This window comes from Hyperolius riggenbachi, chromosome 3, assembly GCF_040937935.1.
Source record: "Hyperolius riggenbachi isolate aHypRig1 chromosome 3, aHypRig1.pri, whole genome shotgun sequence".
NCBI classification, from domain to species: Eukaryota; Metazoa; Chordata; class Amphibia; order Anura; family Hyperoliidae; genus Hyperolius; species Hyperolius riggenbachi.
This window is the reverse complement of record NC_090648.1, coordinates 260500426-260525650: the sequence shown is the minus strand read 5'-3', so window position 1 is coordinate 260525650 and position 25225 is coordinate 260500426. Positions and strand designations below refer to the sequence as shown.

The 25225-nt window shown below is 43.4% G+C and overlaps 1 protein-coding gene across 6 annotated transcripts in view; it reads left to right on the top strand.

Moving 5' to 3' along the window:
- Window positions 1–25225, top strand: part of RELN (reelin) — a 736759-nt gene that overhangs the window by 605801 nt on the left and 105733 nt on the right. For all 6 annotated transcript variants that reach the window (XM_068276234.1, XM_068276231.1, XM_068276232.1 and 3 more), the window contains 3 exons: window positions 502–604; window positions 9622–9851; window positions 19719–19939. In XM_068276234.1, coding sequence (XP_068132335.1) covers window positions 502–604; window positions 9622–9851; window positions 19719–19939 — 554 coding nt within the window. The remainder of the gene's footprint in view (window positions 1–501; window positions 605–9621; window positions 9852–19718; window positions 19940–25225) is intronic.

Below are 25225 nucleotides of genomic sequence, written 5' to 3'. Positions count from 1 at the left end.
AGCAGAAAACACTCTAATATAGAAAGGAGAGCAGAAGGAACATACTGTATCTAAAATCTGTCACTTTGTCTGCACTTTTTGGTCACTTTTACAAGTCAGTCTGTTCTTTACCTTTACACAACTTTTTTTTTTTTTTTTTTTTTTTACGTTTAAGCAATTGCAGTGATGAATCTTTTAATTCACATATGGTATTTTTTCTCCACTTTTCCATGCAAGTTGACTAATAACTTATTTTTTTTTCTACTTTTATAAATCAGTTCTTTAATATTCTTCCTATTTTATAAAAGATAGGCATTTTTTTTTAAATAGTGGTGAAAAAAGTACCATCCAAAAATGTCTAAACTTTTATAAACATAATAATTAAAAAATAAATTTGTACAAAATAAATATAATTGGAGAAAAAATATTGTTGATACTTTTGAAATAGCTATCAAAGTTTTTTTTCAGTTAAGTTCACAAGTGACAGTTCAGTTGATCTAGCAGATGTTTCTTTGATGACAGGGAGGAAGATTCAGCAATGGTATTTGTTTCAAATGAAGTTGGAGAGCATTCCATTACTACAAGAGACCTTGATGTGGATGAGAACACCATCATTCAGTTTGAGGTGAGCCAAGCTTATATACTTCCATTGTCATATTGTAAGTGCAAGACAACCAAATTTGCTATAAAACATATAGTTACTACAAAATGCATTCTTTCTCTGTTTAAAGCCCTGCACAAGGAACTATTTTCATATTGCCTTTGGGCAGTTAGAAAAGGGGTTAGAGTTTGTTTTGGGTTACCCCATTTAGGGTCCTTAAATGTTTATACTCAGTTATCCAGGCTTCACAGTCATTAAAGATATACTTAACTGTAGGTGTAGTTTCAAAATGGGTTAACACCTCAGCAAAGTTCCAAATCACCCACTATCATTTGCATTAGTAAGATTTATGAGAAAGATCCCAAATTCGGTTAATGTTTTGGCAGATTCAGATTAAACTTTTTTGAACTCCTTGTCTATCTGGGATAAAGACAACTGGTCTACCTCCTTTGAGACTGCCTGCCATTTAAGGTCACACTCAAGGGGCCCAATTTCATTTTTCTACAAACACATGTTAGAACTGGCCCAGCCTCTGAAGACCTCATGTAAGCAGCTGTAAACAGCCATTTCCCACAATGTAACAGGGTTCACAGACAGGAAACTGCCAGAAGTACCTCGGTACTCAGAGCTTCTTGTGGGAGGGGTTTCACCACAATATCAGTTATACAGCACCCCCTAATGGTCTGTTTGTGAAAAGTAACAGATTTCTCATGTAAAAGGGGGTATCAGCTACTGATTGGGATAAAGTTTAATTCTTGGTCAGAGTTTCTCTTTAAGTATTGAGTTTGGAATCTTCAAAGGGGGATAGGCATTCATGTATGTTTGGTACCATATCAAAAACATAATTTCACTGAAAGGGCAGTAATAATGTTAAAGGGTGTAAGTAGTGTTGGGCGAACAGTGTTCGCCACTGTTCGGGTTCTGCAGAACATCACCCTGTTCGGGTGATGTTCGAGTTCGGCCGAACACCTGATGGTGTTCGGCCAAACCGTTCGGCCACATGGCCGAACTAAGAGCGCATGGCCGAACGTTCCCCGAACGTTCGGCTAGCGCTGTGATTGGCCGAACGGGTCACGTGGTTCGGACCCGAACGCGCTCTGATTGGCCGAACTGTCACGTGGTTCAGGTAAATAAATACCCGAACCACGTCATATCTCCGCCATTTGTCTGTGGGTTTAGCTTTGGGTAGGCAGGCAGGGTAGTTCGCGCTCCAGCCACGCTAGCCAGGGTCCCCCCTGTCATTGTGTCGCTGCTGGGAACAGTAGTACACCGCTTGCTCAGCCACACTATATAGCATTCTGTTTACTGCCACTCTGTGTACCTCACTCAGCCACATTATATAGCATTCTGTTCACTGTTTTGTGTCTGCTGGGAATAGTGGTACACCGCTCGCTCAGCCACACTATATAGCATTCTGTTTACTGTTCTGTGTCTGCTGGGAATAGTGGTACACCGCTCGCTCAGCCACACTATATAGCATTCTGTTTACTGTTCTGTGTCTGCTGGGAATAGTGGTACACCGCTCGCTCAGCCACACTATATAGCATTCTGTTTACTGTTCTGTGTCTGCTGGGAATAGTAGTACACCGCTCGCTCAGCCACACTATATAGCATTCTGTTTACTGCCACTCTGTGTACCTCGCTCAGCCACATTATATAGCATTCTGTTCACTGTTCTGTGTCTGCTGGGAATAGTGGTACACCGCTCGCTCAGCCACACTATATAGCATTCTGTTTACTGTTCTGTGTCTGCTGGGAATAGTGGTACACCGCTCGCTCAGCCATACTATATAGCATTCTGTTTACTGTTCTGTGTCTGCTGGGAATAGTGGTACACCGCTCGCTCAGCCACACTATATATAGCATTCTGTTTACTGTTCTGTGTCTGCTGGGAATAGTAGTACACCGCTCACCCGCCACTGTATAGCATTGTGCTCTGTGTCGCTGCTGGGAATAGTGGTACACCGCTCACCCGTCACTGTATAGCATTGTGCTCTGTGTCGCTGCTGGGAATAGTGGTACTGTATAGCATTTCTGTACTGCCACTGTACTGCTGCCAGTCAGCGTGTACTGTAAGGATAAGTGAAATGAGGAAGAAATCCGGTGAAAGAGGGAGGGGCAAGGGAAGAGGTGTTTCCCCTGACGGTTCACGTACAGGCCACAGGGGAGCACCCAAGAAAACCCACTCAATACCGCCCATGTTGTCCAGGACAACAACCCTCACAAATCCAAAAGAACAGGACCAGATAATTACTTGGATGACCTCTCAAGCGTCCAGCAGTGGGTTAAGCAGCACCAGCACATCACGCACGAGGTCCGAGTCCTCAGCCAGTTACAAGGAGCCAGTGGGCACAAAGCTGACACAACCGGCAGCGACACCACGCACACAACTGCCAGATAACCAGTCCGATGAATTACCTCAGGACACAATGGGGTATTCGCAGGAGCTATTCCCAGCCCAACAAACTTCCACCTTTCAAAGGTCAATGGAGGAACAGCCAGAAATGTTGTGCCTGGATTCACAACCGTTAACTGTGGGAAATGCACCGCGCACTGAAATACAAGGCGAGTCCGAGCAGGACTCGGAAACCCAAATCCCAGAGCAATTTGGGCAGGAGGGGTTGCAATTGCAGGAGGTCGGCCGACAAGATCTGGAAGACGACGTTGGAGTGTGCTGCGCAGAGGTTGTTGTGGGGAGCTCTACTCCACGGCGGCGGCCCACAATGACATATGACGAGTTTGAGGAGATGGAAGAGGAGGGTATGGACAATGTGGACAGAGACCCAGATTTTGTTTGTGAACGAGAACATCGCCGTCGTAGCAGCAGCACAGATGAGTCTGTTGAAGAACCCACTGCTGCACGAGTTCGCCTTGTGCCACAAGGTAGGCGGCGCGAAATTTCAGGCACCACAAGCGTGGAAGTTCAAGTGAGAGGCAAAAGAGGAGCAAACAGAAATCGCCAGCAAGGAGGCAGGTGCTCCAAAGTCTGGGCTTTCTTTGAAGACTGCACTGAGGATGTTACCATGGCGATTTGCAAGGTGTGCAAGACCCGCCTGAACAGGGGGAAAAGTATTAACAACCTCTCCACCACCAGCATGAGCCGTCACATGCTATCCAAACATCCCACTCTGTGGGCAAACGCGTCAGGACAGGGTACCAGCAACAACACTGCCTCCCTTGGGTTCACCAGACTCACCACCAGACCCGCCTCAGCAGCAGCAGTAGCCCAGCCATTGCGTGGTTCACAACATTTACAAACATCAGACGACGCTGACACTGTCACTTTCCGGAGTAGTGCTCTTGAGGTCTCCCAGTGTTCATCAAACACAACAACGAACAGCCCTTCCGTGTGCAGCGCTACGGTTCAGTTGTCTGTGTCGGAGATGTTTGAGCGCAAGAGGAAATTGCCAGCAAATGACCCCCGGGCCGTGGCAGTAACAGCCAGCATAGCCAAGCTTCTGGCCTGCGAAATGCTGCCATATCGAGTGGTGGAGACAAACAGCTTCAAGGGCATGATGTCAGTGGCCATCCCACGTTACGTGGTTCCCAGCCGCTACCACTTTGCGCGCTCTGCAGTGCCTGAGTTGCATGAGCACGTGGTCAGCAAAATAACCCGAAGCTTGAAGAATGCCGTTGCCTGCAAGGTTCACCTCACCACTGACACCTGGACGAGTGCGTTCGGCCAGGGTCGATACATCTCCCTTACCGCGCACTGGGTGAACCTTGTGGAGCCTGGCAGCGATTCCTCACCTGCTACGGCACGGGTGTTGCCCACGCCACAAACAGCTGCACCGCCGTCCCTCCCACTGGATAACAACAGCAGCACCTACCTCTCTGACTCCTTCTCCTCCAACGCATCTCAAAGCTGTACCTCATCCGGAAACGCTAACCCAGCAGCAGTAGGATCGTGGAAGCAGTGCAGCACAGCTGTTGGCATGCGTCAGCAAGCGTTGCTGAAGCTAATCTGCCTTGGGGATAAGCAGCACACAGGGGAGGAAATTTGGAGGGGAATAAAGGAACAGACGGATTTGTGGCTGGCACCGCTGGACCTGAAACCGGGCATGGTTGTGTGTGATAATGGGAGTAATCTCATTCGCGCTTTAAGGTTGGCTAAGCTGACACACATCCCTTGCCTGGCGCACGTGATGAACCTAGTAGTTCAGCGGTTCCTGAGGACATACCCAGGCGTGGACGATCTTCTGTTGAAGGTGCGTCGAGTGGCCAAACATTGTAGAAATTCCAGTACTGCTTCGGGGGCACTCGCCAAGATGCAGGAGCGCTTCAATCTCCCCCACCATCGCTTGCTGTGTGATGTCCCTACGCGCTGGAATTCTACGCTGCACATGCTAGCCCGCTTTTGCGAGCAGAAGAGTGCAGTGGTCCAGTACATGACGGCGCAGTACCGAGGCGCATCCGGCCAGCTGCCAAGCTTCTGTGGATCCGATTGGGCCAACATGTTGGACCTCTGCCAAGTCCTCCAAAATTTTGAGCAATCCACGTTGCTTGTGAGCAGTGACAACTCTTCAGTCAGCATTACCATACCACTGCTGTGTTTACTGAAGAGGTCGATGTTAAAAATCAAGGAAACAGCTGTCATGATGCAACTGGGGGAATCTGAAGGAGAAAACGATCAGCGTGATGGTACCAACATCAGGCCATCCGCCTCAGGGAACGCTGGCCCCAGCAGCTATGACGAAGAAGAGGAGGAGGAACAGCTGGAGTTGGAGCAGGAATTTCATGCCACCACTGACGAGGGCCAGAGCGGTGCACGTTGGACTTCCACAATTCAACGCGAATGGTCAGCAGAAGCAGACCAGGAGGAAGGTGACGACTATGATGCATCACAACAACTATCACAACGCTCACAAGAGGATGATGAGGGTTCTGGTAGGACTCTGGCACACATGGCTCAATTCATGCTAAACTGCATTGAACGTGACCCACGCATTGTGCGCATTCTGGACAACACCAATTACTGGGTTTATACCCTTCTGGATCCACGGTACAAACACAATGTTCCAAAACTGCTTGAAGAAAGAGTCAGACAGGTCAAAATGGAAGAATACCAGCAGGCCCTTGTGGAGACTTTAGAGAGGAGATTGACATCCTCCCCCTCCTCTAGCCAGTTGTACGCAGACAGACTGACTTCCGCAAACCCAGGACGACCAGGAGGGCAGCAAACAACGCAAGCCGCAGCTAGTACCCAAAAGGGAACGGTATCGGCAGTGTCCTTGGAGTGGGAAAATTTTCTTACACCCATGCAGCAGCAGCCCACTGAACAGCAAGCGTGCAGATCCACCTCCAACACCGATCGCCTGGAGAAGATGGTCAAGGACTACATGTCAGATGACGTAGCTGTGTCGAACAATCCATCTGCACCCTTCAACTATTGGGTATCGAAGCTAGACACCTGGCACGAACTGGCAATGTACGCAATAGAGGTGCTGGCTTGCCCGGCAGCCAGCGTTATGTCGGAACGCTGTTTCAGTGCTGCCGGAGGCATCGTCACAGATCGGCGTATCCGCCTCTCTACAGAAAATGCAGACCGTCTGACTCAAATTAAAATGAATCAATCCTGGATTGGAAATGACTACGCAACACTCCAGGACCCCAACCAAGTAACATGACCAATGAACATCTGGGATGGTGTAGCGTTTCCGGTCCCTGTTTATTGAACCTCTCATCTGTATTACATTTATGACTGCATGGCGGCAAAAAGCATTGCTGCTTTATCCGCACACTTTTTGTCCTCATGCAAGGCCTGGGTTGTTGTGTCTCAAAAACCGTGGCCTTCTCCTGTTCCATCACGTCTGCTGCTGCTGGGTTAGCGTTGCCGCGTGGTCCCTGTTTATTGAACCACTTATCTTTATTACATTTATGACTGCATGGCGGTAAAAAGCATGCTATCCGCACGCTTTTTGTCCTCATGCAAGGCCTGGGTTGTTGTGTCTCACAAAGCGTGGCCTTCTCCTCCTGCGCCTCCTCCTGTTCCATCACGTCTGCTGCTGCTGGGTTAGCGTTGCCGCGTGGTCCCTGTTTATTGAACCACTTATCTTTATTACATTTATGACTGCATGGCGGTAAAAAGCATGCTATCCGCACGCTTTTTGTCCTCATGCAAGGCCTGGGTTGTTGTGTCTCACAAAGCGTGGCCTTCTCCTCCTGCGCCTCCTCCTGTTCCATCACGTCTGCTGCTGCTGGGTTAGCGTTGCCGCGTGGTCCCTGTTTATTGAACCACTTATCTTTATTACATTTATGACTGCATGGCGGTACAAAGCATGCTATCCGCACGCTTCTTGCCCTCATGCAAGGCCTGGGTTGTTGTGTCTCACAAAGCGTGGCCTTCTCCTCCTGCGCCTCCTCCTGTTCCATCACGTCTGCTGCTGCTGCTGCTGCTGGGTTAGCGTTGCCGGTCCCTGTTTATGGAACCTCTTATCTTTATTACATTTATGACTGCATGGCGGTACAAAGCATGCTATCCACACGCTTCTTGCCCTCATGCAAGGCCGGGGTTGTTGTGTCTCACAAAGCGTGGCCTTCTCCTCCTGCGCCTCCTCCTGTTCCATCACGTGTGCTGCGGCTGGGTTAGCGTTACCGGTCCCTTTTCCTGGAACCTCTTATATGTATTACATTTATGACTGCATGCCGACAAAAAACATGTTACCTGTGCAAAGAAAACAGACATTTCCCGCATTTAAAAGACAGTTTTCCCTTTGAAACTTTAAAATCGATTTTCTCAAAAACTATAAGCTCTTTTTGCTAATTTTTTTTTCCTCTTGTACCCACTCCCAAGGTGCACATACCCTGTAAATTTGGGGTATGTAGCATGTAAGGAGGCTTTACAAAGCACAAAAGTTCGGGTCCCCATTGACTTCCATTATGTTCGGAGTTCGGGTCGAACACCCGAACATCGCGGCCATGTTCGGCCTGTTCGGCCCGAACCCGAACATCTAGATGTTCGCCCAACACTAGGTGTAAGGTCTACAGTGTAGGGCTTTCTGGTCTATAAGAGAAATTTATTAGCATATGGTTCCACTGAAATGTTCACAAACTGAGCCCATAATGGATTAAGAGAAGTGGAGTACCATTCGGCTCTCTTGGAAAAGCTTGCCAACAAAAATAGTCATAGTTTAGAAACACTCATTTATCTATGCTTTGGAACAAATGTTGAGCCTTCACCTGGGGTTTCTGCTTTTATACATACTTGTGCAGCTGTCTTTGGAATAAGAGGAATAATTCATGTTACTAGGCATAGGAATTCTGTAAATATACTAAAAAATAGGCAAAAGTATAATTTTAAATGCCACAAAATAAAATAGGTAGAATATCATTAATTAAGAGTAATACTGTGAGAGAACGCAGAAAAGCCGCCGCGTGTGCTGCTGAGGAGGCGGCGGATTCTGCATCCAATGCGGCGGTTGTCTGGTAACAGGGCAGAACGCGGAAAAGCCGGCACATGTAACAACAGTAAGGCGGCTGGTTCCGCGTCCAGCACGGCGGTTTGCACGCGGCAGCATGTGTTTGGTGTGGCTGAGTCTGTTAGTGCACACAGGCTTAGGAATACGCGCGCGCTGAGAGGCAGAACTCTTATACTGGGCAAGGAGAGATCAGCTGATCACGCCGATCAGCTGACTCCAGAGCAGGTTACTCTTGGTTGATCAATTAGGGGTGGTGCCGGAGAGCACTACTCCATATATAGTTACTGCTGGCCAGTCTCAAGTTGTCTGCCATTGCGAACACTACGTGGAAGCACTCAGACCTTAGTCAGATCCAACAGTGTGTTTGAACCAGGTGGACCTGGGAATTCACACTGAGCCAGATTACTTGTACTGTTATTCTGTTTATGCTTAGACTAGTTCCAGGGTGTAGAGACCACGGACCTCACACCTAGACTAGGGAACTTGTGTTATCCATCTGTTATACGTCAGACTAGTTCCAGGGTGTAGAGACCACAGACCTCACACCCAGACTAGGGAACTTGTGTTATCTATCTGTTATACTTCAGACTAGTTCCAGGGTGTAGAGACCACGGACCTCACACCCAGACTAGGGAACTTGTGTTATCCATCTTTTATTCATCAGACTAGGCATTGTTGATATCTGTTATGACTTACTGCTTTCCTGACTATCCCTTTGATCTCTGATTCGGTACCTCGCATATCTGATATTCCGTTGCCAGACCCTGCTTGCCTTGGATACCGAATTAGCCTTCTGTCTTTGTACTTTATCTGTCCGTGTGTTGCCGACCAGGCGTGCCCGACCTCGAGAGCTATCTCTCCTCTTAAGAGATAGTCTCCAGATCAGATAGTGACATCCACCTTCAGGTGTCACTCACTCTCTGGTCCTTCCTATCCCCAGCCTGACTCCACCCCTTGGAGAGTCTCAGGCTGCTGGAAGGTTCCTGTGCCCTCAAGAGCAGTATTCCTTTACTGCCTATGATCACCTGCATTACTCAAAGTACTACTGTTACATCAAACACTCACATACCTATAGGTGTCCAGAGGTTAGCAATATATCTGTATTATCGGTGATTCTGCAGATCATCAATAATCAGGTATATATCTGCATTCTTGGTGATACTGCAGATCACCAATAATCAGATTCTCTCTGCGTGCTGACACCAATCGTTACAAATACATAACTAAACAAACAATTATTAATGGAAATTGTTGCCAACCAGTATGTCATACATATGGTAAAAAGAAATGCAAAGTTCGGACGATTGGTCCTGAATCCCCACCCGCTTTTTCAATCCTTTTTACAATGTCATTCTAAATGCAGTGACCATTGCATAGTGGGAAATGTGATACTATCTACATACCTTCGAGTACCGCAGTAGAAGGAAATCTAAAAATCAAAAAAATTGCGCTCTAACATATGGTTCAGTTGAGTGAACCTGTGTTCAAGTTTTGAATTGTGTGCTAGGGAATTAAAGAAAAACAAAAATGTTTGCGACAAGATTAACAATTGCAGGATCATTGTATTCCATGTTTAGTAAATTCAGTCAAAATCCTGATTTTTTTACATTTTATATTTTCCAGATTAATGTGGGTTGCACAACAGACAGTAGTTCTGATGATCCAGTGAGACTAGAGTTCTCTAGGGATTTTGGTGCCACATGGCACCTTCTTCTACCGCTCTGTTACAGCAGTACAAGCCACGCCAATTCACTTTGCACCACAGAGCACCATCCGAGTAGCACCTATTATGCTGGAACAATGCAAGGCTGGAGGAGAGAGGTCATTGACTTTGGTAAACTGCACCTTTGTGGGTAAGGAGGACAGCTGGTGAGCCCAGTGTGAATGTTTGTATTTTTGTATAATCATAATAGTAACAGGATATGCTGAGCCAAAACAAGTCTACTTAAAGAGTCTCTGAAGCGAGTCTAAATTTTCTTTATTAACTTGTATTAATTTGAATCACCCTCAGCCCTGCTAAACCGCCGCTATCCCATGGCAAAACGAGGGGCTTATACCCCCCAAATCCCTTCTGCAAAATTCAAAACTTTCTTAGACGTGGATTTTGCTGCTAATGGAGGCAGAGCTATGAGCTGCAGCTCTTCCTCCATGCGCGTCAATCTGCCGGCGGATCTCCGCCATTCGCCGCCCCTCTCAGTGAAGGAAGACTGAGAGGCGGCGATCAGTGGGGATTGACGTGCGAAGAGGCAGACCTACAGCCATTAGCTTTGCCTCATTCAGGAAGCGCTGCCCGGACACAGGAGAAGGGGTTTGGGGGTTATAATCCCCTGGTTTTGCTGCGGGGTAGCAGTGGTTTAGCAGGGCTGAGGGTGATTCAAATGAATACAAGTTAATAAAGAGAATTTAGACTCGCTTCAGAGTCTCTTAAAAAATACAAAAATATAATGCATTATTGAGTGTACTCCTGGGAGATTAGAAAAGTCAAAAGACTCCTTTTTTTAACCTATGTCTGCAGCATAGAGCCATGTCTGCACCTCAAATCACTTGACTAACCCAGACAATACACCACAAATAACATTACAATGATCACAAAACCAGTGACTAAGAAAACCTGAGCTTACCATCAAATTGTTTCCCAAGCAACACAGCACCCTGTTCTGAGTTATTTGTGTTGAGTTTCAGCAAGGGTGCTTGGAAACTGACTCAATGACCAGTAAGTAAATGAGATCATTTTACAGTAGATAGCATTAATAGGCCAATGGCTGTAGTAGTACTTTAAGTTCAAGCAATAGGGGGCGTGGCCAAGATGGCGTGTTGAGCAGACGCGTGTTCCAGGAGCTCTGCTGCCCAGCTCACTGTATCGGCATCCATCCGTCCTTATATCTTTACCGAACAGCTTAATCTGACCGGCAAGCTATACTCCTAACACCCTGGAGTCCTGGTGCGACCCTCCGCCCTCACCTCCAGCCGAGGAAGAGCGTACGGCATCTGATCACTGGAGCGCCCCGGCAGGCCCTTCACGCCCGCTGAGGTTAACAAAGCGTTTCGCCCCGTACGAAGACACTATGGGCAACAAGAAGGGGGACAAAAAGGATAAAGCGGAGAGCGGATTACCCTCCGATAAATCTACACCCAACCCGCTGACGGTGAAACAAACTCAAAAAGACTCCCCTACGGTGAACTCGAACACAGAAGCCGGCCACGTGGAAAAAATGGCTCAGCTTCCCACTACTGCAGAACTTATGGACGCGATCAAAGCCTGTCAAACAGTACTAACCACTAAGATCGATTATATAGAGACCAAATTTGGTCTCCTGCATCAAGACGTCTCAGACTTACGGGACCGCACTAAGGACCTGGAACAAAGAGTGTCCGATGCCGAGGACAAAGTCAATGCACACGAAGCGGCCATTCCCGACATGAAAAGCCGGCTGACCCAGTTGGAAAATAGGGCCGTAGATGCGGAGAACCGCAACAGGCGGAACAACTTGCGGCTGTTGGGCCTCCCCGAGGGATCAGAGGGAAATGATGCCGCGTTATACACGGAACGCCTTCTCAAACAACTGCTACCGGAGGAGACCTTCTCTCCATATTTCACCATAGAACGGGCGCACCGAATCCCTACGAAGCCCGGACCTCCAGGCAAATATCCGAGACCCTTGATCTTCCGTCTCCTAAATTTTAGAGACAGAGATGCCATACTGTCGGCTGCCAGGGAAAAAGGTGACCTTCACGTGGGAAATAATAGGCTCATGCTGTTTCCGGACTACACCACGGAGACCCAGAAACTACGCTACTCATTCCACGCTGTTAAAGCCAAGCTACGGGAGAAGAAGATCGTATACTCCATGCTATTCCCAGCAAAGTTGCGGATCCAGGATGGCGATACCACCATGTTTTTTGATACCCCGGGAGAGGTTACGCGCTGGCTGGAGAGACGCCCTGCTGACCCATGAAGGGATAAGTATATACCCTTGTCATCACTTTTACCTGTTTTATTAGCGCCCGTTGCGCACTGCTGTTGTTTTCCTAACTGCCAAGTCCTCCGTTACTAAACTATCACCGGACGAGCACCCTGCCCTGTGTGACTTGCTATATGGGCAGAAAAGTGATGGATCCCTACAATCCTTTTGCCATAAGACCAAGCTGACAATTTCACTGCAATACGGGGACTGTAACTGTTTTATAAAAAGCTTCATTCGACTTGCCTCCGTAGTATTGTGCGCGGACATGTTATCTTCTAACCACACTTGCACAAAATATGGCGCGCTTAGCTCCCGCTCTGGCTTGCCAGCGACTGTTATGCCGTCAACTTAATCTAACATGGCTATGGCGGGGCGGGAGTAGAGCGGAGGAAATACAAGAGGTAGGGAACATAGGCACCGGCCATCCTCCCTGAAACAACAATATGGAAGTCTCCCTGTGTAGATTTTAAATGTGACATGTATCAGTAACACCGAGGTGCTTTCTTCTACTGCCACTATGCCGGGAACTGTGCCCCTTTTCTTCTCTACTCTCCTCGCACAATTGGAGACTATTAGTGGTCTACCCTTTGAATAACTGTCATTATTTCTGCAACTGTGGCACTGAGAGCCTTGATATGTTGTACAATAATGGTGCCACTGAAACGGGGCGATCATAATTGCTTAAGCTGTTATAATGCGGATTGCTGTTATAAAAATGGTTTAAAAATAAGCTAAACTGTTAACTCATACGTTGTTTTACATCCCAATGTCTCCCCCTTCTACCCCCCCCCTCCCCTCCTCCCTCTCTCCCTTTCCCCTCACCTGGAACAGAAATGAATAATAATGTGTACACTTATTCTTCCCCACACTGCTGGATCGCGGCCAGTGGGCCTAGCGACAGAATGACCTCAGTGGCTACTTTCTCAGCGGTCTATTTCCAATACTGCTGAGGGGGTCACTGCGGATCGCAACAATCGGGTGTATAACCTAATAATCTGTGCTAACCCACTATAAATTGAAATAACTGCGATCTGCTAATGGGGTAGAGGGGGGAGGCCGGCCGGCAGTTATCCAGACTACGCTGACATCTGCAATTTTGTATTTCACCAGCAGTTGGTGATATAATAATAAAAACCTCACTACAGCTGACTACTACAGCAAGTGACCTGCTGGAAAACTCTAGCTTATAGATCTTTCAGGGCAAGCACAGAGTGCACACTCCCTGACAACGCAACAATTTAGTATTATACCTGCTTGGTATGTCTGGGGACTGCTGCTGTCCTCTCCCACACACAAGGGCTCTTATAAAACACTCTCTTTGACATTGTGACAGTACATGCTCCAAACATTAACTGCTAGTTACTATAACATAACATAGCACTGTTCTTCAAAGACCATATACATATATGGGCTGGAGCCATAGGTATAAATATCTCTCCCTTTTCATTAATAATCATGATCCTATTGGCTGAGATGCTTGATACCTGCTCCATGTTCCGGTCGTGTCCTCTATTTTCATTCTCTGCTCTCTGTCTTAATAAATAGCTATGCTATGCATACAACATCATAACTACGTATATACTAGGTATATGTGCTATATTCCCACTGTGTGAGGTCATATCTACCTGAACGAGCAGATGAACAACTACATGTTCATCCTAACACTTGGTTACCACAAGAAAGGATGTGACCTACTTATGACCATACTAGTCATGCTGGAATGCACTTAACAATATTGAAATCTGTGATAAGCAATGTAGAGACATTGAGTGATTAGGCAATAGGCAGATGTCTGTCACTGCTGGAAAGGAGTAGTGAATCTTTATAAAAATGTAGATACGTACCTATATATCTGTTCCTGGCTGTTCACATCTCCCCCCCCCCGCCCACAGCTTGTTAAAACCATTACATGCCATTAAATCTAGACAGATGGATGGAACTTTGAGAATTTGTTGTGTTTAAGTTACTTGATATAACCAAGTTTAGCCCTCAGTTTAACACTGAGTGTAGCTGGGCAGCGGCCTCCTGGTCACGTAGACCACTGCCCCTGCCGAGTATTTTAATTTATTTTATTTTATTTTTTTAAACCAAGTATCCTCCAGAACTAGGTTTTAACTGGAGTAGTTCTAAGCTCTATCCGAGCACCAGTCCTAATCGGGACTGTAGGTTCTTTGTTCTAAAAGACAAGTTGTAAGTTTAGGGTTCTGCAAGACGTCCTGAGGTTTATGTTTAGTTTGCAGGATGTAGGGTGGGGGGTTTTTGGGTTCAAGGGATACGATCTGTATATGCAATGGATATATATGCTATGCTCTTCTATAACTCCTTCTCTTCTCTGTTTCTTTCTGTCCGCCCCGGGCTTGGGTCCTCCCGTATACCTTCTGGATTATACACCTAAAGATTCCTGCTTCACCTGCTTCATAATTGGAATGGGGGAAATCCCTATGTTACAACAACACACTGCTATTACTACCTTTAACTCTAATGTCATCTGTTAAAATTCTCTCTTGGAATGTGAGGGGACTGGGCTCAAAAATAAAACGTGCACTAGTTACCAATTTTATTAAACAACATACACCCCATATATGCTGTCTTCAGGAGACTCATTTGGTAGGGAGTAAGGTTTTAACACTAAAAAAGCCCTGGGTAGCCCAAGCATACCACGCAACATACTCAACATACTCTAGGGGTGTCGCGATTCTCATAAATAAAAATACCCCCTTCACCCTACACGAAATAAAAATAGACTCGGGGGGTAGATACATAATCATGCGAGCCACTGTTAATCAAGAAAACTTAATTCTGGCAAATATTTATTTGCCTCCCCCGGCAGATATCGCTATACTGGATAAAATTATGACTATCATTACACAAATGCCCTCCCAAAAAATTATAATGTGCGGCGATTTTAATTTGGTGCATGACCCTAACCTGGACCGCCTTAAAAGTAACAACAGAGATACGCTAGAATTCAGCAAATGGGTGGAGGCCTATTCCTTGGTGGATGTATGGAGATGGAAACATCCCACAACTAAAGCTTACTCTTGCCACTCTGCTTCCTATGGATCTCTCTCTAGAATAGACTTAGCTTTAGCTTCTAACGAAACCCTCCCTTTAATTAGAGCTACCCAATTTCTTGCTAGAGGAATTTCTGATCACGCCCCCCTGGAATTAATCCTGTCACTAGGGCCGCAGCCAAAAGATAAGGTTTGGAGGCTATCTAAACAATGGATTGTCGACCCTACCATCGACGACATCATAAAACGCCAAATTAAAATGTATTGGGAGATAAACTCTGACTCCTCCTCTCCTCAAATAGTATGGGACGCAAGCAAAGCTGTTATTAGGGGACAGTATATGGGGGCTATAAAATTTGCCAGAGATCAATCTAAAGCCTGTGTGCAGTGGAGGGAAAAAATTGCAACAGATCTCGAAATAGAATATACTACCACCCCAAACACTGACACATACAACAAATGGCAACTAGCTCTCACACAACTTGAACTGTATAGGGTAGACTGTACCAAAAAAAGTATTCTAGAACAAAGACAAAAAATATTCGAGCAGGGAGATAGGACTGGGAAGTTATTGGCCTGGCTATCAAAAGACACTCAGCTTAATATCACTATACCTCGCATGCTAGATGATTCACATAATCCTATCACTGACCCTGAAGAAATAAATGGAGTCTTCCTTCGTTACTACTCTGACCTATACAAAAGTAGATTAGAAAAAAGCGATGCTGAACTTACTCATTATCTGGCAGACATTAACCTCCCAACACTACCTATAGAGGACAAAGAACTGCTTGACGCCCCAATTACAGTTAATGAAATCATAGACGCGATTGCAGACATGCAGACTGGCAAACCCCCAGGCTTAGACGGGTTCCCCGCAGAATTTTACAAGCAATACTCCACACTACTAGCTCCAAAACTGAAAAAGATCTTTCAACTATCATTCGACAATGGCTTTCTCTCCCCTACCATGTTAGAAGCCCTCATAATTGTGATCCCCAAACCAGGGAAAGACCCTACCAAATGTCCATCATACCGACCTATTTCCCTCCTAAATTCAGATGCTAAAATCCTCGCAAAGATATTGGCCAACAGATTAAACTCATGTATATGCAAGATAATACACCATGATCAATCAGGATTTATGCCTGGCAAAAGCACAGATATCAACCTGCGCAGGTTATTAACCAACATCGCTGCCTCACATACTAATAGGGGACATCGGATCGTGGTCTCGCTAGATGCCGAAAAGGCATTCGACTCGGTCGAATGGAAATATTTATGGGCAACCATGAGTAAATTTGGGTTCGGAAACAATTTTACCAAATGGGTTCAGATGCTCTATGATTCCCCCAAGGCTAAGATTCGTACAGGTAATGTAATCTCGCAGCTCTTTGACCTCGGGCGAGGCACTAGACAAGGATGCCCGCTATCACCCAGCCTATTTGCAATAGCAATGGAACCAGTAGCCGCTCGGGTTCGCCAATCTCCTACAGTAAAGGGCTTAACACTGGGGAATCTAAGGGAAAAAATATCTCTCTACGCCGACGATGTTCTGTTGTATCTCAATGACCCTCTCTCCTCGCTTGATGCAGCCCTTCGCCTCTTTGAGGAGTTTGGCAGGATGTCAGGGATTGGGATCAACTGGAATAAATCGCTTATATTCCCTCTGGATGATATTTCTTCCCTGCCGGCCCCAGCAAATTCTTCCCTAGCGGTGGTGGACCAATTCAAATATTTAGGTATACAAATAACCAAAGACCTTACAAAATTTCGAGCGCTCAATATAGATCCGATCACTCGCCAATTAGAGAATAAATGCACTGTCTGGACTAGACTCCCACTTAACCTGGTTGGCAGAATAAATTTAATTAAGATGATATTCCTTCCCAAGTTTACCTATGTGTTCAGGCAGTCTCCGGTGTGGCTCCCATCTTCGCTATTCAAACGCATTGACAAAGTAATCTTATCGTTTATTTGGGCGGGTAAGCAACCACGAATCGCCCTAGACCTTTTGCAGCTCCCTAAGTGTAGAGGAGGCCTCGCTCTCCCTCACTTCCAAAAATATTTCTGGGCCTCAGTGCTCGTCACTGTCCGCTGGTGGTTCTCACAGGATGAGTCGAATCCTGCTGTAAATGTTGAGGCAGCGGTGTTGGGCTCATACGAGCAGCTTACCAACCTTCCATATAGAGGCCCTAAAGCTAACCCCCAAACTACACCAGCCATGCTAACTACCTGGAAGGCCTGGGTAACTGCTAGATCCCGGTTTCTTAAAGCTAACACTATTTCTCCCTACACACCATTATGGGGAAACCCAAACCTAAAGCAATTTACCACCATCCCTGACCCCGCCATATGGGCAAGACATGGTATCAAGAATGTCTCCCACATTCAACAAGACGGCTCCCTAAACACATTCCAAGATCTAAAGGCACAATATAACCTCCCAAATAAGCACTTGTTTAGGTACCTGCAACTGCGACACGCCCATAGGTCACAATTTGGATCGCGGCCTCCGGACTTAGACACTGACCGTTTGGAACAGTTACTTTTGACCAAAGATCTTCCCAAAACGCTATCGACTATCTATGCTGAACTTCTCAGCTCTAATCATCCAAGACTACAAAAAAGCTTTCAGAAATGGACAACTGATATACCTACCTTGACTAGGGAAGACTGGGACCTAACACTAACAGAATTTCCCACTACTGTAATTGCAGCTAGTGATCAACTCATCCAGACTAAATTCTTGCATAGAGTCTATCTCACCCCAGAACGACTGCATAAAATGAGCAATAATAACTCAAACACCTGCTGGAGATGCTCAGTAGAAATAGGCAGTTTTATACACATCTTCTGGTCGTGCCCCAAAATAGTTCCCTTTTGGAATAGTGTCCTAACAATTATTAACATGCTACTGCAAACCTCTTTTCCATTGGACATGGAAATGTGCCTATTGGGAAAACTCGGGAAAAGCACCCTATCAACGTATAGACTCAGCCTGGTGAAAATCCTCTGCTTTTATGCTAGGAAGGAAATTTTAAAATTCTGGAAAAAGAACTCTGTCCCTACCATTGGTACGTGGGCAAAAACCATTAACAGCATCCTGCCTATGTATAGGACCACGTATCTAAATAGAAAGAGTCCCAAGAAATTCAATAAAGTTTGGGGTATATGGGAAAGCAGGATACTCGATCCTACAAATGAACATTTTATTCCGATCTTAGAGTAGGTGGGGGGGGGGGGGGGGGGCTCCGGGTCTGGAGCGGACAGTTTCTTTCTTTCTTCCTTCTTTCCTTTTCTCTACTCCTTTACTCTCTCTTTTCACTTTTCTTTCATCTCCTCTTGGGCCTCCTGTGCCCACCTTGCTACTTGTCTCTCCTCTACAGAGCAGGGTACCAACAGCGCCCAGTAACTTGATACATGAAGAGATACTACGATGAATTGGTTATGATTTATATTACCGCTAACTGATATAACAATTTGTATGTGGTATCTTGATACGAATACGCTCAAATGTATTTTATGATGTACGCTGTATTTCCTGCCTTGTACCTTTATCTGTTTCAACTTTATAAAACTCAATAAATTTTTACTGTTAAAAAAAAAAAAAAAGTTCAAGCAATACTTATAAATTTGTTTCCTAGGAATTTGTAGGAAGCCACAAATAAATTAGATTAAACATGAATAAAATTGGATGTCAAGCATAATAAAAGTTCTTAAAGCAGAGCTACTGTCACAATGTTTGTCTGTTCTAATAGATTAGTTACACTACTCCAGGTGTTAAGCACAAATTGTGTCCGATATAAAAAGTGTCCGAAAGAGCTAATAGTTTAAGTTCCATCGGGCCTAAAGCACGCACCTACCAAAGTGACATTCTCTTTACCTATGTACCGCATGACTCACTAACTGGGCAACGGACAGAATTCTGCTGGTGTTAGTACCAGAAACATTGTCATGCTCTGCCTGCACACAGCAATATTACCATAGGTTTGTGCATCAGGCCCATTATCTCATGCCACGTCAGGTCACTGATTAGGATTTTTAGACAGATTACATTTTTTGAAAGGCAGATTGGACAGCTACTCAGTATATTGAAGCAAGTTGGGAGACAGACTGTAGATCCTTTTTGATGTGGGTAACTTGGATTTATTACAATAGCTTTAGGATTTTCTTTCCAGTCATTGTCATTTCACCTGCATAGAATGAGCTGTAGAAATTAGTTGGGATATATGAGCAGATATTGTTTGAGCAAAACAAGTATTTTTACACCACCTGTTCATGCATGCTAATGTCTATGGAAGAGGGAACTTATAGTGATTTGGCATTTTTTGCTGACATTTTTACTGATTTCTGAGCCATATATTCCTAATGAAAAGCCTATAGATAGCATTTTACATACAATATATATTTTTTAGATAATTTTTATTTTATAAATAAATTAACACAAAAGAAAACTATCCTTCAGCAATCCAGTGATATCACCAAAGGTAATGAATACAGATATCAGTTCAGTTACCGGTATCATTCAGCTGGAAGTGGGAAGGTTCAACTGAATGAAAATTTACGTCAACACTGTATATCACAAAGGTAAATAGTGAATGAAAATTGGTGACAGCTTAGTAAAGGTAATACATTAAAGGTAGAAGTATTGTACCCATACAGTATACAGTATCTTTAATGGTTTTTAACATTATTTTAAATGAAATTGCTAACTTATGTTCTTTGTATACTTCTTAAGTTCTATTAGGTTCCGATGGTATCAAGGATTTTATCCAACTGCGATGAAGCCTGTGACATGGGCCATTGATAACATTTATATTGGTCCTCACTGTGAGGAGATGTGCAATGGTCATGGAAGTTGCATCAATGGCACCAAATGTATCTGTGACCCAGGCTACTCCGGCCCCACTTGTAAAATCAGTATTAAGAACACCGACTTCCTCAAAGATGATTTTGAAGGTGATAATGTACTTCACAGAAATACTGGTCTCATTTTTAGTTTTGCAGTGCTCATGTTTAATCCCCATTTAACTTCATACAGTACCTTTATTTGAACATTTCAAAATTATTATCAGAAAAATTAACTGTTGCACAAGGCATACTTTTAATATGTTTGGAGAGAATAAATCACCAGTCATAAACAAAAACCATCATTGCCCCTATTAATTTAACTTTTCTGTTGAGCTTCCTCATAGGATGTGTTTTTACACCTTCCCAATACCTTGTAGGCTCCCAGAAAAAAAAAAAACCTCAAAATAAGTTTGATACTTTTTTTATATACTTCTTAGTTCTTCCCAAGATGGATATAGTTCATATCCCAATTTTAGTTCATATCTCACGATGGATATGGTTGACAAGATCTACGAACAAGTTTCAAGGGATATGTTGTGATGTTGATTTTCAGATTAATATTCTTCCTATTTAAGTTCACCTAAATAAACACTCAAATATCTCTACACTAAAGACATGAGCAAAGCAAGTTAGACTAAGTTTCTCAACTCATCTATGAACACAAACAAGTAATGCTTGTGTTATCTGTTATTCTGTTTGAGTCAGCAAAGCTGCAATATAAAAGTCTTGGATTTGTGTACATAAAGTATGCAGTAACTGCTAGTTGTAAAATGACCTAAGGTGCTGTTTATTTTCCTTTCTTTGTAAATTACAATTTTGATTGTTCAATTATTTCATATATTTGAAAATGAGCCATACATGTTTTCACAAAAAAGAGGTTGTAACCTCTTTCCAAACTATTCAACTATTCTTTGTTCTTGGAGTTGGAATTTAAATTGCAGAGAAAATATGTAGTTGATATTTCACGATACTGTTTGCCACTGAGGTATGGTTCACAGATATGTTATCAAAACAAAGTATTTTCTGTCTTATATTATCTCTTGTGAGTATGAAAGGGCCACTATTGCCAAAAATTTTAAAATTTAAAATGCATGTACAAGTAAGAACAATGTTTCTTCCAGAGCTATAAATTACTTTTCTCCTATGTTGCTGTCACTTACAGTAGTTAGTAGAAATTTGACAGACAGCTCTTTGAGTAGTCAATCTCTTCATAGTATTGAATTTATTTAAAAGCACTCCATGCAAAGGAGCTATATAAAGACGCAGAGTTCCCCCCATCGGTTCATAAACTATTCTGGCAGTTGGACTGAGCAACTGCTATTCACTAAGTGTCTTTGAAAAAAAAAATTGGAATTCCCCATGAGTAGATGTACTAGTCCAAAACATGTCAGTTCTGTCAGATTTCTACTACCTACTGTAAGTGACAGCAACATAGGAGAAAAAGAGAAATGTACTTTTTATTTATGTGTTTTCATAATTTTAGATTTTACAATGTTTCGCTATACTGGTCCCTTGAGAACTGTTAATTTTTATGAGGATTAACCTTGGCAAATCTGGACAAAACTCATGTAAACTAGAAATATATATCAACATATCTAGACCATTGGACACCTCCAGTGGGAATTCAATGATTTGGCTGAGGCTCCCATTTACAGGTGTGAGGGATTTTTCAAGTTGTTTTACAAAATCCCAGTGGATTACAATATATGGGTCATTTCATTCGAAGAGAATAATGGCATGTGACGTAAATAATTTTTGGGTGAGGAGGGAGGGCTGTGTGTGGAACATCATTCTTTCATTCAAGTGTTCTTTACAGAGTGTGTTGTTTATCAGCTAACTTTCTGCAGGAAAAAGTACATGGTACTAATGTACCCCTATACTTGTTCCAAACCACTGGGGGTGGGGGGATTTCTGGATGCCACATTACTAAAAGGGCCAATGTTAAAAATAGGATCTGTTTCCACTTGCATTTTTTGGATCCAGTACGTAAAGTCCAGGCCTACTGCATGTTTTCAAGATAGTGGATGCATTCCCATAGAAACCTATGGCGGAAATGTATAGCTCCAGACATGAAGGGGATGAGAAAACAGAGTGGAGCAGACACTTAACTGATCTACTCTGCTTTGATCTGAATGGGCAGTTTGATCCATCACAAGTGGGAACCAGGCCTTTGCCATTATGATGCCACAAGCTATATATATATATATATATATATATATATACTGATTTTTGTTTTTTATTTCTTCAAATGTATTTATCTTTAAAATATATCTGGTTCCAGTCAAACACCCTGAGCAGAACTTATTAACACAATAGGTAGTATTACATCATAGATACAGTATATACATTTCTAGACTAGTCACTGGTGGGTTTACCCTATTTATAAGTAAACGAGTCATTAAATAAAAAGCTTAATAAATGGGTTATTTTGTTTGATTTTTAAAATTCAGACTTTTGTTAAAAGCCCACAGGAAATGGATGGATAACTTTAGGCCACACAATATGAGATATTTGGTGTCTCTATCCATAAGGTAGATGACAGTATGAGTCAGTAAGAGGTCAGTGGGGATCATGGCTTTAGCCAAAGGGAGCTTATTTTGTTGTGTCAATACAATAATGTACTTTATTTATTATGGCTGTCACTTAGAAGTTGCTATAATATGGCAATCTATCTTGCCTAGAGCAATTTGTATAAGTAATGCAGAAGCTCAGATTTACCAGTATTACAGTCATTAGTCAAATAGTCATCAATTTTTATTGCACAAGAGCAATACAGTAATATATAGCATATGTATTGAACTATTTAATATATATTTTATTTTTTAGGCTTAAACGTGTCACAATTTAAATTTTAAAGCCATGCTTATATTCAATGTTCCCATACATTTCATGCCATCACAATTAAAATGTACTACAATGTAAGCATATAATGCAGGAGCAGCATTCGCCACTAAAGTAAGCTTTCATTTATGTAAGTATGAGCATGTCTACATATGCCATATAAACAAATGGTAGAAACCTACACACTGTAATCCAATGCTGTTATTAAGAAGTATATAATATATACTAAGTTATGGTCTGCTCTGATAAAGACTTAAAGTGGACCCAAATTAAAAATACAAGATTTCAGAAATAAAATCTATTTTCTAAATTATAATAATAAATAGCAGCCTTTTTTTCAGCTGCATGATGACAAATATAAAATATTTTACATTTATTGGAAAAACCCCTCCCTTCCTTTCAAATTGCCGGGATTTTTCCGGCAAACTGGTGGAGTAGATAGTGTCTGAGAATGGAGGAATTGCTAATGGCTGCCCCCAGTATAAACCTAGCTATGAAAAGAGAAGGGTGAAAAGCAAGCACTGAAATGCTCATAGGTTTGAAGGAGTGTTTATTTATCTTTGTATGTGTCAGAGTGGTGCAACTAAATATTTTTAATTAAAAAAATGTTTGGTTTGGGTCCGCTTTAAGTGCCAGCATACTTAAATTTAGCTAGACCTAGTCAGCATCCAGTCAAGGTAAGACAATGAGTGCATATGATTGATTATATAATCATTGTTCTAACACGGAAAGGAATCTAACAAGCAAGCTAAAGTGCCCAATTGTTACATTTTTCAGAATTCATGTATAAGCAAGTTAGTAGGAGCATGTTTATATATTGTTCTGTTTACTTTAGCTGTTCATTTGCTATCATCTGTTCATGTGGGGCTACCAAAGTGCATATAATATCAGACTGGAATCTGTACTTAAATACTTAAAAATAGTTTACATTGTATAATATCCCAAAATTAAGTGTGTATAAATAAAAGAGCATATGCGTGACATGAAGGCATTTCATATCTTGTATCTATGTATCTTAAAGGGAACTGAGCACCAGAAATATATATTTTTAAATGAACCATTCCATAAGGAGGTTTGTAATGTAGTGGAGGGGATTGGAGTGAGCCTCACCCTCACTACCTACCTAAGGGTTGCTGCTCCTTTGGCCCCGACCCGTATGGAAATTCTCATCGTCTCCAGGACCAACCGCCACTGAACGACATTTTGTACTTCCTACTAGCAGTGTTTCTGTTTTGCTTGGCGTTCATACAGGAGGGTGTGAAAGAAATTCATTATTTTATATTATATATATTTTTTTTTAATAAATACAGTATGTTTCATTTACAATAACAGAATTTATATTTATAACATTGATGATTAATTACCTCCTTGGTACCTTCTTTTCATCTTTCCATTCTTGTCATTGATCTTAAAGATACCGAAACAAATTTCACCAATATTGATTTTAATATCAAGTAATCTTTTTGGAGCTAATGAAACTAAAATCATAGGAAGACTTTTCTTAACCATCTTAGCGGTATGGACGAGCTCAGCTCGTCCATCACCGCCGATGGCTGCCGCTCAGGCCCTGCTGGGCCGATTTTGTTCAAATAAAAAGCAGCACACGCAGCCGGCACTTTGCCAGCCGCGTGTGCTGCCCGATCGCCGCCGCTCTGCGGCGATCCGCCGCGAGCAGCGGCGAAAAAGGGTCCCCCCAGCTGCCTGAGCCCTGCGCAGCCGGAACAAATAGTTCCGGCCAGCGCTAAGGACTGGATTGGAGGCGGCTGACGTCAGGACGTCGGCTGACGTCCATGACGTCACTCCGCTCGTCGCCATGGCGACGAAGTAAGCAAAACACGGAAGGCCGCTCATTGCGGCCTTCCGTGTTACTTCTGGCTGCCGGAGGCGATCGGAAGAACGCCTCCGGAGCGCCCTCTAGTGGGCTTTCATGCAGCCAACTTTCAGTTGGCTGCATGAAATAGTTTTTTTTTTATTTAAAAAAAACCCTCCCGCAGCCGCCCTGGCGATCTTAATAGAACGCTAGGGTGGTTAACCTAAAGCAATTACTGCACACACTGGAAATCTGGCTTGTTTTGAACTGACTTGTTTCGTACAAACATGATAATTCAGACTTTTGGAAGACTGATAAAAAATGTTGATTTACGCTAATATTATTTTATAAGAAGCATTACTGAAAGAAAATATTCTACAAACAAAGATTGCATCCACACAACAAACAAAAAAGGCTGTGACAACATCTAAATACAACATATTTTTACATATAATCAAAATGTCCAGTCAAAAAGCTCACAAGTGATGCATGTGTGCCAAATTGGACTGATAGTTTATACATTTGTATTATATATTTAATATTCAGAAATGCAACATCTCCATCATAGGATATGTCAGACTGTGATTGTAATATAGTAAATAAGATGTGTAGTGAAGGCCAGTGAAGTGAAGATACTCTATGGCCTATGCTCATCTCAGACAACCAGTCGGGTGCAGAGAAAATAATTTTTTAAAACTTCCCTGCCCATGACGATGTGCTAGAAGTAACCATAGTTTCACATC